The sequence below is a fragment of the Oryzias latipes genome, chromosome 17 (genome assembly GCF_053564925.1).
Source record: "Oryzias latipes strain Hd-rR chromosome 17, Olatipes_Hd-rR_3.1".
Lineage (NCBI taxonomy): Eukaryota > Metazoa > Chordata > Actinopteri > Beloniformes > Adrianichthyidae > Oryzias > Oryzias latipes.
This window is the reverse complement of record NC_136253.1, coordinates 4,075,186-4,088,469: the sequence shown is the minus strand read 5'-3', so window position 1 is coordinate 4,088,469 and position 13,284 is coordinate 4,075,186. Positions and strand designations below refer to the sequence as shown.

The 13,284-nt window shown below is 41.7% G+C and overlaps 1 protein-coding gene and 1 long non-coding RNA gene across 3 annotated transcripts; both read right to left on the bottom strand.

Moving 5' to 3' along the window:
* Positions 1 to 982: 982 nt before the first annotated feature.
* On the bottom strand, positions 983 to 3,530 carry LOC144986626 (uncharacterized). Of its 2 annotated transcripts, XM_078934190.1 has the most exons (10): positions 3,350 to 3,530; positions 3,185 to 3,272; positions 2,735 to 3,082; positions 2,536 to 2,653; positions 2,380 to 2,471; positions 2,181 to 2,295; positions 1,885 to 1,974; positions 1,632 to 1,793; positions 1,345 to 1,524; positions 983 to 1,269 (listed from the first exon to the last, which is right to left on the bottom strand). In XM_078934190.1, exons 1-10 carry the CDS (start codon positions 3,502 to 3,504, stop codon positions 1,070 to 1,072), a joined length of 1,548 nt encoding a protein of 515 aa, XP_078790316.1. In that variant the 5' UTR covers positions 3,505 to 3,530; the 3' UTR covers positions 983 to 1,069. The 2 variants fall into 2 exon arrangements, with proteins under 2 accessions (XP_078790316.1, XP_078790315.1); XM_078934189.1 differs by having other exon boundaries at positions 2,536 to 3,082.
* A 950-nt stretch (positions 3,531 to 4,480) lies between these two features.
* Positions 4,481 to 11,396, bottom strand: LOC144986627 (uncharacterized). Its single transcript, XR_013650457.1, has 3 exons — positions 11,350 to 11,396; positions 5,026 to 5,121; positions 4,481 to 4,591 (listed from the first exon to the last, which is right to left on the bottom strand). It is a non-coding gene; the product is annotated as an uncharacterized LOC144986627 (long non-coding RNA).
* Between the last annotated feature and the right edge of the window lie 1,888 nt (positions 11,397 to 13,284).

Below are 13,284 nucleotides of genomic sequence, written 5' to 3'. Positions count from 1 at the left end.
CAACGCTCTGACAGAGGTTAGGAGGTTTTTGCCCAATATCTCACAACACAGAGCCCTGTTCATCCTCTCCTTAATACAGTGCAGTCGTCCTGTCCCTTATGCAGAAAAACACCCTCAGAGCATGATGCTTCCACGTCCGTGCTTCACTGTAGGTATGATGTTCTTGGGATGATGCTTCTTCTTTCTCCTCCAAACACACTGAATAAAGTTGAGACCAAAAAGTGCTATATTGGTCTCAGACCACAAGACTTTCTCCAATGACTCGTCTGGATCATCAAGATGGTCATTGCCAGACCTCAGACGGGCGTTGACATGGGCTGACTTCAGCAGGGGAACCTTCCGTGCGATACATGATTTTAAACCATGACGTTTCAATGTATTACTTATAGCCTTGGAAACAGTGGTCCCAGCTCTCTTCAGGTCATTGACCAGCTCCTCCCGTGTAATCCTGGGCTGATTCTTCACCTTCCTTCGCATCATCCATACCCCACGAGATGAGATCTTGCGAGGGGCCCCAGTCCGAGGGACATTGACAGTCATCATTAGCCTCTTCTATTTTCTGACAATTGCTCCAACAGTTGTCCTTTTCTCACCAAGCTGCTTGGCAATTGCCCTATTTAAAAGCAGAACTGCAAGTCTTTGCTGGTCAGAAATCTCTGATAATTAAGTGCTCAAATACTTATTTGTAACAGTAATATACAAATAAATTGTTTACAAAAATCGTATGCGATTTCTGAATGTTTCTTTAGATTCTGGCTCTCACTGTGGAAATGGAAAAATTTTAGACCCCTCCATGTTTCCTAAGGGGGAGAACTTGCTAAATCACAGGGTGATCAAATACTTATTGACCTCACTGTACATACCTACATATATGTATACACATATACATACATATAGTATAATATCCATATCAGAACTAGTTTAATAATACCTTTAAATTATGCAATGTAAAAAGAGTAGTGCAAAATTAAAAATCCACCAATTTCATTCAAGAGAATTTATTGGTCAATTATCACAGTTTACTTATGTTCTTCTGGAGACATTTGGGGGTGGGGTGGGCATGGCGGTGTCAATTATCTTCATCCGAGGAACTACTGTCTAAGTTTTCCTCATCTGTGGAAGAGTCATCTAAACACAATGCTTGCAATCCTAAAACATTCTGGTATATTTTGCGTGCAGCATCCTGTCGAGCACGGAGTTCTGTCGACCTTCTTTTCAGCAAACACAGTAGCCCCTCTCGTCCTTGCTCTGTCAAGGCGTCAGTGTTGCCTGACGATGACAAAAAGACAAATTAAAATCAAGTGTCTTTCCATATTTTCATTTATAAAAGAATGTTTTACCAACTTTGCTCAGTGATCCCTTCAGAAATCTGAGAAGAAAGCTCTTCAAGCATCCCAACCGCATTCCTTAGGTACTCCCAGTGCTGCTTAACTTCCCGAACCACAATGACCTCCTCTTCTTTCAACCTGGTCAGCAGCATTACCTTGTCAAAAAGCTGCTTTTTCTTAACCATGTCACCATGACCTAAAATTCGGCACAGTTTCAGTCATTTCAAATCCCCATTAAAATTCATCTAAAGTTAGGTATTAAAGTTTTTTGTTGAATAAAAAAACAAAACAAAAAAAACGTACATTCCCAAGGCCAGAAATAGTTCTCATGAGCCAAAAGCACATCAGAAGAAGGTAATTTCTCTGTTTCAGACAAATCAGTGTTTCGTTTTGTGATGGCATCGTCTAAGGCTCTCTTTTCTGTAGCAATCTTCTTTCGTAATAGATGACGCCGTTTGTTGCCATCTAGAGGGAAAAAAAAGTTCATGCATACCCAGCTTTATCTTACAAGAGTATTTCAGACATTTTCAATAACTTTTTATTTTTTTCCCCTCACCAGCCTTGCGATACAATTCATATTTCCTCTGTTTGATGCTCAGATACAGTCCTTCAATGGTTTTTTCAAGGTCATTATGACCAGTTGAATCTTGTGGGGAGAAAAGTAGAAGTAATTAAAATTATTTTAAGAACACAAGGTGCTTTGACAGTTTGACTTGGGCCAAAATTCTATAAAAAGGCACCTCATTTGGAGGTTTACTAATATAAATGTCATTGGAATTAAAAAAAAAGAACAATTTTTGTGTGTCTGTCTGTCTGTCTATAATTTTTTTTCCCCAATAAGCTTCACAGTACCTGCAGCCCAATTTTTTACATCAGACACCCATTGCTGGACAGTGTCTTCTTGTATCGACAGCTCTTTAGTTAGTTGGTCAAGATCTGCCAATGCTTCAGAAATCCTTTGTGCGGTCTGTCAAAAATATTGCAACATTGTTGAACAGTGTTTGAATGAAAGAAGTCTAAGAGTCATGGAAAATGGATGTCTAGTTTTTACCTTGATGTATCTTTTTGCTAGCATCTGGTCAAGCTTTTCCACCTTCCGCTTGTTCCATCCAATAGCCTGTATCGTAAGGATATCTGTGCGTACTTCAAGCACAACATATATTAGCCCAGCATAACAAAAAACAATACATTTTTATAATATACTTACCAGCTTTGGACATGTATTTAGAACATATGGCTGCCCGAGACAGGAAGCTGTTCACTTGCTCAACCTCCTCCCCCATTGTTATTCCTGCTCCATCTTGGTTTCGACCTCCCCACTGCAACTGCAACAAATGTGATTTGTTTCCGTTAGCATTGAGTTTAATATCTGGAGTGATAGTGCAAAAGAGGTTGGCAATCATTACCTCACACATCCAGGAATGTGCTTTAGCATGCATGATTGAGAGGAAAGGACGCATTGTCAACAGCCCCTGTAGTTCAGGACAGTGGCGCACAACCTTCTGCAGATATGGCCAATATTTGCACACCACATCGGAGCAGAAAAACCCTACATTCTGAGCAGCAAGTTCTTTTTGGAGAAAGAGAGGATATGCAAAAATTTCTCCACGGAACATATTGAGTCCTTTCAACAAGCCCCCGTGACGGCACACAGCAACCTCAACACCTTCCTCATCCACTTTGCTGGCAGATTTGTGAGAGGACTCTCGTGCTGCTAACCACTCGCCTCCTCCACATCTTCCCTTTCCAGGATTCTATTACAGATGACCAAAAGATATACAAATTTGATTGTTGTATATTAAGATGCATGGAATATTTTGAGAAACTTAATACACTTTTAAAAAAGTCGACCTTACATGTCGTGTTGCACCATGGATATAGTCCACAAAAGAGGCCACCTCTGTATCTTTCGCCAAAAAAACACCGTCAAAAAATCCATCAGGTCTAATGGAAAAAAAAAAACATGTTAAAATTACATCCATAGAAAATTCAACATAACATTGAAAATGTTTACCCCATACCCTGGTTGGCTTCTGAAGCGGTAAAGTTTGCGGTTCCCATCCACTGCAACAGCCAACATGGAGGGGGTGCATGCTGGGCACTTAAAGTGATGCACCAGTGACAGCCTCTCAACTTCAAATTTGGCATAGGACCACTCCAGAAAAGATTTCTGCATGGTGTTGCCACATATTTTTCCACTCGAAAAAATAACAAACGAAAAGAAAACAAAAAAAAAGACAAAAGTTAAAGATACAACAGTCAATGTAAAACACAGTTGTTGCCTCAATTATGTAACTTACTCGACCAAAGACTTTAGTGCGCTGTTCAAGCATTCCGACAAAAGCATGCCTTGACATTCCTGGTGCAGTAATTTTAAGATCTTCATATGATGTGAACAAATCCACTGTATATAAAGTCTCAAAATGTACTGTGGCTGGCCAATATCCACTTTCAACCAAATCACCAATGCCAACATCCCAGGTTTTTCCACAGGAACAGGTAACATTTGGCAGGGATAGGTTGTATCGTCCTTTAAAAGAAATAAATCACATTTTATTACAGTATAACTTTGAAAGACTATTATTTTGAAAAAAAGAAGAAAGGAACATTACCGTTCATTCCAATCAGAATCACTTGTTTTCCTGCAGAAACTTCTGTTTGACCAGTAGAGCAGTCACAGCAGGGAAGGACGACAGGCAAAAGGCATGCTTGTAAAAGTAAACAATTCATATTAGTTAAAACATAAAATATTATCTGCAAATGTGTTTTATTTCTCAAAGGAAAAAATAATGCATCTTTTTTTTTTTAAAAAAAAGATTTTTAAACAAGCATTGAGGGTGGTTTTGATTTATTTAACAAATTTAAAAGGCCCATGTGATTTTAATGAGAAAAAGTACCTCTTTCGTGGAAAGTAAGTTTTCCTCCCTCTTCCTTGATGAAAGTGGTTGGTGGGAGTGGCCTATAAAATCCCTCCACCGTCGCTGATCGGTTGTGAAGTACTCTGTTGTCATGTACAGCCAAATCACATGACGCACAATATAGTGGTCTTGGCAAACAGTCGTGACACACTATTACTGCAACCTGAGAGCGACAGTGATGGCATTGTCCCCCTTTTGGCTTCCCAGATTGCAACATCTGATCGACCATAAAAGGTCTCAACACTGTCCACTTTTCCAAGGACGAAGCTTTCCTAGCCGTCCAGTGTGAGGGAGTTGGGTCTTCAGCGGGGCCCAGAAGGTCTTGAACCTCTTTGATGAGGGACCCTATTGAGGAAAAAGAAGAAACAGGGGGGGTGTTACAGTATGTAAAAGTAGATTCTGAAAATGTGTTCCACGTGATTAAGAATTCCAAAAGGCTATGAATACGTGACAATGTTTTCATCTTCAGAGCACAATGGATTTATAAATGGCAGTCGCAAAATGGTTGTATCAATTAGATTTTCACTTTGTGAAATTGAGGACTTTCTTCGCCTTTAAAAAAAAAAGTAGTGAGCATGGTGCCCGAATTTTAGCATCCAACCACTAGATATTCCTGCATTATATAGTTTTTTAGCAGTTATGGATTGAGGGGAATTCATGCAGCAACTGTTTAGACAGAAAAAAATTGAGGTAAACTATGTAGATCAACTACATTTTAATATACTTTAAATTGTTCTCAGAAAAAAAAAGTTCTGAGGACAACTGTATCAATAACTTACCTATATCGTGAGAAGGTTCTGTCACACTCTGCTGTCCACTAGTAGATGGCATGCACAATTGGTCTACAGTTGGACTTTGAGCCATTGTTGGAGTTCCTGAAATAAATAAGAGCACGAGTAAAGAGAATCATCTGCCAGACATACAGGCCTTTCACTGTTCTGGTTGCTTAGCATCCTAGAGCTGAAACAAATGCTTATTTTTGGATAGTGCACTATGGAGAAAGTTATAGCAGTTTTTCAATTCTAGCCACATTACTCAAAATCCAGAACTTCCTAATTGAGACAAGTTTAATAACATATTAAAGGTAATTATTGTGGTCCTTGGAATGGTGTACGCATAGATAGCCTTGATAATACCCTGCTAACATCTTGGCCTGTTAGGCATCATATAGACTAAAACAATCTATATGTGTTTTATAATACAGAAAACGCCCATGATAAAAAAATAAATAAAAAGACACTGAAATGAACTTGCCTTTCACTAAATTCCAGTAATCCCTCGCCAAATTCCCGTTCACCCTTTACAAAGACAGTGGAAAGTAGGTTTTCCATATTTGTATTGTACGACTAAAAAGGATTTAGAACTAGTGGGGTCTTGTTATTAGAGTGGGAGTAAATGGAGGCGTTTCACACAGCCTTATCCCCTTCTATCATGATTGGCTATTTTTTATTATTAATATTATTATTATTATTATTATTATTATGATGATGATGATGTCCCCCCACCCCGTCACTGGCCTTGTGGGCAGCGGGAGCGCCAGGGGGGTTGGGCCACTTAGTCTAGTTCTCTGAATGGTAGCCCAAATTGTTTCACCATTTTCACCCTAAAGTGCTATAAGCTAACCACTTTTTCCAAATCTAAATTCCAAAAGCCAGTGCCCTTTAACTCCCCTAGGAAGTCTGCCAAAACGAGTGTGCGTCCATGCTCACCACATTGGCATGTTTAGACCACAATGCATTGCGTTTGAATGAGTTTTTTTTTATTTAATGTAAATATAATTTTTCAAAAAGGATGGTGTCCGAGTACTTTTTAAAAATCGAGGTATCAAATTCTGGTTCTGCCAAAATTACAAAAACAAATCTAGACTTGTACCGCGAAAGCCACGTGTGTGCCTGATGCCAAACCTTGTGTGGCCATCTTGTCAGCAGCTTCCTACTTCAATTCAATTCAATTCAATTTTATTTGTATAGCCCAAAATCACAACAACAGTCGTCTCGATGGGCTTCGAAGTAAAACATTAAATCAAAAGGATCACGAATACAAAGAGTTCAATAGAAAAATACTAAAATGAACTAACAAACTGACTAAGCTATACTGGCATCCCTGCCCTTAGACCCCCCTTCGCGGTAAGGAAAAACTCCCAAAAAAACCGGATTCCGGAAAAAACGAAGAAACCTCAGGGGTGCCCACATGAAGGAGGGATCCTCCCCCAGGACGGACAGGCGATTTACCAGAAATCTTAGAGAAGAATTAACTTATCTAAATCTACAACTACATATATAAAAGTCCAGCAGACGAGCTTCATCCAGCCGTGGTTATCGGGACAGTCAAAGGCGCGAGTCGAGCCGGAGACAGGAACCACAGCCAGGTGTAGGAGCAGGAGCAGAGACGAGGTACTCGGTCAGGTACAGAGCAGAGACGAGCGAGAGATGAGCCAGAGGCAGGATCCACAGCCAGGTGTAGGAGCAGGAGCAAAGGCGAGGTAAACGGTCAGGAACTGGAGCACGGATGAGCCAACTGGAGTCTGGAAGCACTCCCACTCCCCAGGAGGGGAGAGGAAAAGAGGGACAATACATGAATCGCACTGCACCAAACAGAGGCATGGAGAACTAAATGATAAATTATGATCAAGAATAGAGGAGAGGAAGGGTAGAAGTAAAAAAGGAAAGAGGAAAGAGGACAGAACCCCAGTGTACCATAGTTACCCCAGCTTCAACTTCTAGCAGCCTTTTAAAAGAAATAGTTATTATTAAGTTTAATTTAAACAAACTAACATTAAGTTAAATAATCTCTGAATACTAACTAGTCTGACAATAAGCCTGTCCAAAGAGGAATGTTTTCAGTCTAGCTTTGAATGTAGAAACTGAGTCGGCCTCTCTTATATGAGCTGGGAGTTTATTCCATAAGACAGGGGCTTGGTGGCTAAACGCTCTACCTCCAACCGTACTTTTACTAATTCTAGGAACCACAAGCAGTCCTGCATTTTGCGAGCGAAGTGTTCTGATTGGTTGGTAAGGGACTATGAGGTCCTTAATATAGGACGGGGCCAGTCCATGTAAGGCCTTATAGGTTAACAGGAGGATCTTGAACTTAATTCTAGAATCAACTGGGAGCCAATGGAGCGAAACTAACACAGGAGTGATGTGATCTCTTCTGCTGGTTCCAGCTAACAATCTAGCAGCTGCGTTCTGAACAAGCTGGAGACTTCTTAAGGAACTCTTAGGACACGCTGCTAACAAGGAGTTACAGTAATCCAGCCTCGACGTAACAAATGCATGGATGAGTTTTTCAGCATCACTCTTAGAAATTATATTTCTGATCTTAGCAATATTCCGCAGGTGAAAAAAGGCAGTTCTACATGCCTGAGATATGTGAGCCTTAAATGATAAATCCTGGTCAAGTAAAACCCCAAGGTTTCTAACTGTGGAATTGGGGGCTATACTTATACCATCCAGGGAGACTATCTGAGCAGACAGAGCATCTCTGAGGTTTTTAGGACCAAGTATAATGACCTCAGTTTTTTCTGGGTTCAAGAGGAGGTAATTAATTGTCATCCAGGTCTTGATGTCACTGATGCAGGCGTTCAGTTTCTCTATCTGGTCATTCTGGTCAGGCTTCATGGATAAATACAACTGCGTATCGTCGGCATAACAATGAAAATTAATGCTGTATTTCCTGATTATGTTTCCTAGGGGTAGCATATAAAGCGTAAACAGGATCGGTCCCAAGACTGAGCCCTGTGGGACTCCATAGTTGACTCGAGTGCACTGAGAGGAATGGCCATTTACATTAACGAACTGATACCTATCAGACAGATAGGATTTAAACCACTGGAGAGCAGATCCTCTGATCCCTATGTCCTGCTCTAATCTATGGAGTAAAATACCGTGGTCGATAGTGTCAAAGGCAGCACTGAGGTCCAACAGGACCAGAATAGAAAGTAGTCCCTTTTCTGAGGCCAATAACAAGTCATTAGAGACTCTAACTAGTGCAGTTTCCGTACTGTGGTGAGGTCTAAACCCCGACTGAAAGTCTTCAAAGTGGCTGTTGTCCTGTAGGTGGCAGTAAAGCTGCTTAACTACAACTCTTTCTAGGATTTTAGAAATAAAGGGCAGGTTTGATATCGGTCTATAGTTGGCCAAGATGCTAGGATCCAAACTGGGCTTTTTCAGAAGAGGTTTAACAACTGCATATTTAAAAGACTGTGGCACGTAACCCGTTTCCAGAGAGGCATTTATCATTGTTAATATGGGATCATTAATTAGGGGAAAAGTTTCTTTAAAAAGTCTAGTGGGAATTGGGTCTAACAGACACGTTGAGGATTTGGAGGACGTAATAATTGATGTTATTTCCGCTTGATCCACAGCAGTGAAGCAGTCTAATGTTACAGAGGTTTCTATGGATGCCTCCATTTCTACCGCTTCAGCCTGTTCTGGGCTGATAGTAGGAATAACTTGATTTAACTTATGTCTAATATTTGAGATTTTACCATCGAAAAATGTAAGAAAATCATCAGAGCTGAGAGAAACAGGAACATGTGGTTCTACTGAGCTCTGACTGCGAGTTAATTTAGCTATAGTGCTAAAAAGAAATCTTGGGTTGTTTCCATTCTCTGATATTAAGGTTGAATAGTACTGGCTTCTAGCTCTACGCAGAGCTTTTTTATAATTTAATAGGCTATGTTTCCAGATATCCAGAGACTGCTCTGAACCGGAGCGGCGCCATTCTCTTTCCAACTTACGGGTTTCTCGTTTAAGAGAACGAGTTTCAGCGTTAAACCACGGTGCTACTCGGTTTTGTCTGACGAACTTAGGTTTCAAGGGGGCAACAACATCGAGTGTACTCCTGAGGGCTTGTAAGGCATCATTAACAAAGTGGTCATTTATACTAGGACTGATACTATGGGAGCTGGTCTCAGAGTATTTTCTCAGAATATCACTAAGTACTGGCTGAACTGTGTGTTTAAACTCAGACACAGAACGGTCAGTTAAGGTTCTTCTAAGCTGTTTCTTATTCACTGGGGCAGAAGGATGTCCCAGTGTAAACTGGAAGGTAATCAGAAAGTGATCAGAAATGATGGGGTTAAGAGGAAGGACACTCAGCTGGCTGATCTCTATACCATGGGTTAGAACAAGATCCAGGGTGTGCTTATGACAGTGAGTGGGTTCATTCACACTTTGGGTGAAACCAACATCATCTAATAAAGCTGCAAAAGCCTTTCCTAGGCAGTCACTGGGGTCATCAACATGAATATTAAAATCCCCTAATATTATAATTTGATCAGAATCTAAGACAATAGTCGATAGGAAGTCGGAAAACTCAGTTAAAAATTCTGAATATGGGCCGGGGGGGCGATAAATAATTATGAGTAAAACAGGTTTTCGAGTTTTCCTGTTTGGGTGACTTAAAGACAATATGATGCTTTCAAATGAATTATAAGCATTTTTAACTTTAGGGCTGAGAAGTAAGCTAGACTGTGATATTACTGCCAAACCACCTCCTTTCCCTGAAATCCTGGATTTCTGATAGTTAGCATAAGTGGGGGGGGTTGCTTCATTCAATCTAACATAGTCATCCTGATGGAGCCAAGTTTCTGTTAAGGCTAAAAGACTAAGATTGTTATCAGTAATTAACTCGTTGACTAAGAGGGACTTGGAGGAAATGGATCGAATGTTTAATAAACCGCATTTAATGACATAATTCTGCTCGTGAGAACTGCTGTCTGTCACTGTAAGGTTTCTATGACGCGCTCCTTTCATTTGTCTTTCAGCACATAAGCTAAAGCTAGGACCTGCTTGACTTTCCCTGCATGGGTTTTGCACCGGCACTAACCCTAAGGGAGGCTCAGAGGAGCGTTTTACACTGCTGCTCTGCGCCCGGGTCTCGTCTCTGGATTGTCAGGTTAACAGACTAAGGCTAGCAGAAATGTTTCTAGAAAGAAGAGCGGCACCGTCCCGAGTGGGATGGACGCCGTCTCTCCGCATGAGACCGGGCTTCCCCCAAAACGCGCTCCAGTTATCCACAAAACCAATGCCGTTTTCTGGGCACCATCTAGAAAGCCAGCGGTTAAATGATGAAAAGCGGCTGTACATTTCATCACTGACTAAGTTCGGCAGGGGACCAGAGAAAATTACAGTGTCGGACATCGTCTTAGCCAGTTTACACACCGAAGTTACGTTTAACTTAACCACCTCTGACTGTCTCCGTCGGGCATCATTACCGCCTGCGTGAATCACGACTCGACGGACTTACTCTGAGCTAACATCCTAAGGTTCCCCTCGATGTCACCAACTCTGGCCCCCGGATAACACCTGACAGTAGCCGCTGGGAGCTCCACGTTTCTAACTTCAGAAGAGCCTATAACCAGAGTTGAGTGTTCAGCGGGTGTGTCGCTGAGGGGGGAGAACCTATTACTAACGTGGAGTCTCGGGTGCTCTAAGTTTTTGCGTTTAGCACTATGTTTCCTCCCAACCGGTACAAACCCCTGACTGTCTCCCGGCTGTTGGGAGGGCGCTGGGGTGCTAACTAAGTTAGCCCTGGTAGCGCGGCCCGCGCTACGAGTAACGACCTGGCTAGCCGGCTTAGCTTCCACTGTGCGGAGCCGCGCTTCTAACTGCTCCAGCCTGGCCTCCAAGTCTAACACAAGACTACACTTAACACACCTACCCCTATCTTCACTAAAGGAGGCAGGATCATCACTAAACATATGGCACATGGGGCAGGAGAGAGGAGGAGAGGCGGAAGGAGTGGTGGTGGCCATACTAGGTTCTAGGCTAAGGCTAGCGGTGTTTAAGTAAAGAGAAGTGGTTTATTTAGCAAAATGAGAAAAGTGAACAGCAAGCGGTTTAACAGTGGTGAATTCGCTAATAAAAGGTATTAGATGTGAATATTAACCCAGATAACCCTTAGAGTAAGCAATAGTAGTAAGGCTAATGCCAAACAAGAGGACAGCAGTCACACAGCTAGCACTGGGAATAGCTCACCCGGAAATGACGTCACAGGAAGTCCAGCCAGTGGAGTGCTTTGCCACTTTTCCCTTGATTCCATCCCCTTTCCTTTGTTGTTTTAAAAGTGCAACAAGCAATGTGACCAGGTTTACTCACTTTTGGATGAAACAGGTTTCCGCCGCTCTCCTGTTCTACGACGTTTAAGGCCTGTTCACACCGGGACGAATTTCGCCGGCGATTTTCGCCGACGTTTAACGCCTCGTGACTAAACAAAGGGCCCCAATGAGAGTGTGCACACCGACGCGAAAAAACGCTAGGCGTTAAAGCGTCAAAAAAAAAAAACGCCTCGGGTTCGTTTTTTTTTTTCGACGCGTCGCGTCGAAATCTACTCGACCAATGAGAACGGCGCTTTTGCTCACGTGTCTGGAGCTTCTGAAGTTACAGTAAAACACAACTTGGGGGCGCTCAAACACAAAACTGCCTTGCTGAGCACACATACCAGCGAAGAAGATGGACGCCGAGTAGCGTCTACACAGCCGCGAAGCAATAATGACGGACATTCTAAAACATCCCCGAACCAAGCACCAGTTGGAGCTACTGGTGCTTGAAATATTCATGTTTTCTTTGTTTGATTCTGACAAGCGTGTAAATACTTGCTCTCTTCTTCTGAGTGAAAAGCGACTTTAAGAAGCGTAAAGTTGCGCAGCGCCACCTTGTGTACAGGAGTATTTCTGTTTTACATTAAGCGCCATCTAATGTCAGGGAATGAAATTGCATGTTCACTCCACTCATCGTCAGCGAAAATCGCCTGGGTGTGAACACAAAAAACGTGGCGAAAAACGCTGGCGAATAACGCCTGGCGAATATTCGTCCCGGTGTGTACGGGCCTTTAGGCAAAGGATTTCCATACTCGTCCTCCTCGTGCCTAACAAAGGTCACTGGGCCTGTTCCCGACGGTTGTACAGCTGCAGGCTGTTTACGCTACAAAATAAAGTTATAAAGACATACACGATGTCACTGGTTATATAAATAAACGTTTGTTTTTTTTTTTTTTCATTTTTACAAAATTCAATGAAATCGAACCCACCTTGAATTCTTCTATAAGCGCGTCTGCGAGAAATAAAGCGTCATCGACTTTGTCCCCTACCGGCTCCATCGCGATCCACAAAGCATGTAAAACTCCAGGGGGTTTAAATAGGTAGTGGGTGTCACCATTTAGTTGCCCAACCCGTGGACTGACGAAACAAGCCTGCTTTGTGTAAATATTTTTTGTTTAAATTACTCAAAAGACATGTGGCTACACTAAAGTTTAATTTATTTTTCCTAGAGATGGATCTGTAAATATGACAAAGAAAAAATCGTATGAAGAAAAAAAAATGTAGCTAGGACGCCGGTGTAAAGGACGCCGGTTTTGGCTGGTCTTGGTATTTTCTATAAAAACATTTAGTAGAACTCATTACTATAAAACTAATAAATTTAGTGTCCATTTCTCGCAGTAAAAGCAATTAAAACGAATCAAAAGTCAGTAAATTGTCTCAAACGTTAACCTCAATTGTCTTTTTCAATAAAAAAAGAAAACCGTGGCTTCCTTCCGGTTCGCCGGTAGCGTCCGTAGCTACCACCATAGCAACATAAAAATGTTCCGTTGATACTATTTTGTTGAGTGATATAAAACAAAGTGTTTATAAAGCCAATAATAACAAATTCACATCAAAAACCCAGGCGATGTCCGCTATATTTTGGGTCCTGGCTCCTGCTAGGAAACCTGTCAGTCACGTGACCCACAGAAATGAACGAGAAAAGAATGCGCAAGTGTTGTAAAACAGTGGTCCCCAACCGCGGACCGGTAAAACGCAAGACACGTTTACCGCGGACCGGTGGGGGTGGGGGGCACGTTTACCGTGGACCGGGGGGGGGGGGGTATTTTCTCTTAAGTAATAATAATAATGAACGTAAATCTACTGTGTAATCATGTGCAACTTTATCCGGTCACTTTTCAAAATAAAATAAATTTCAAAATAAAAATAAAACAATAAAATGGAAATTATTTTTTCTTTCTGTGCGTCCCGGTGCAAAAATTTTCCGCGGACC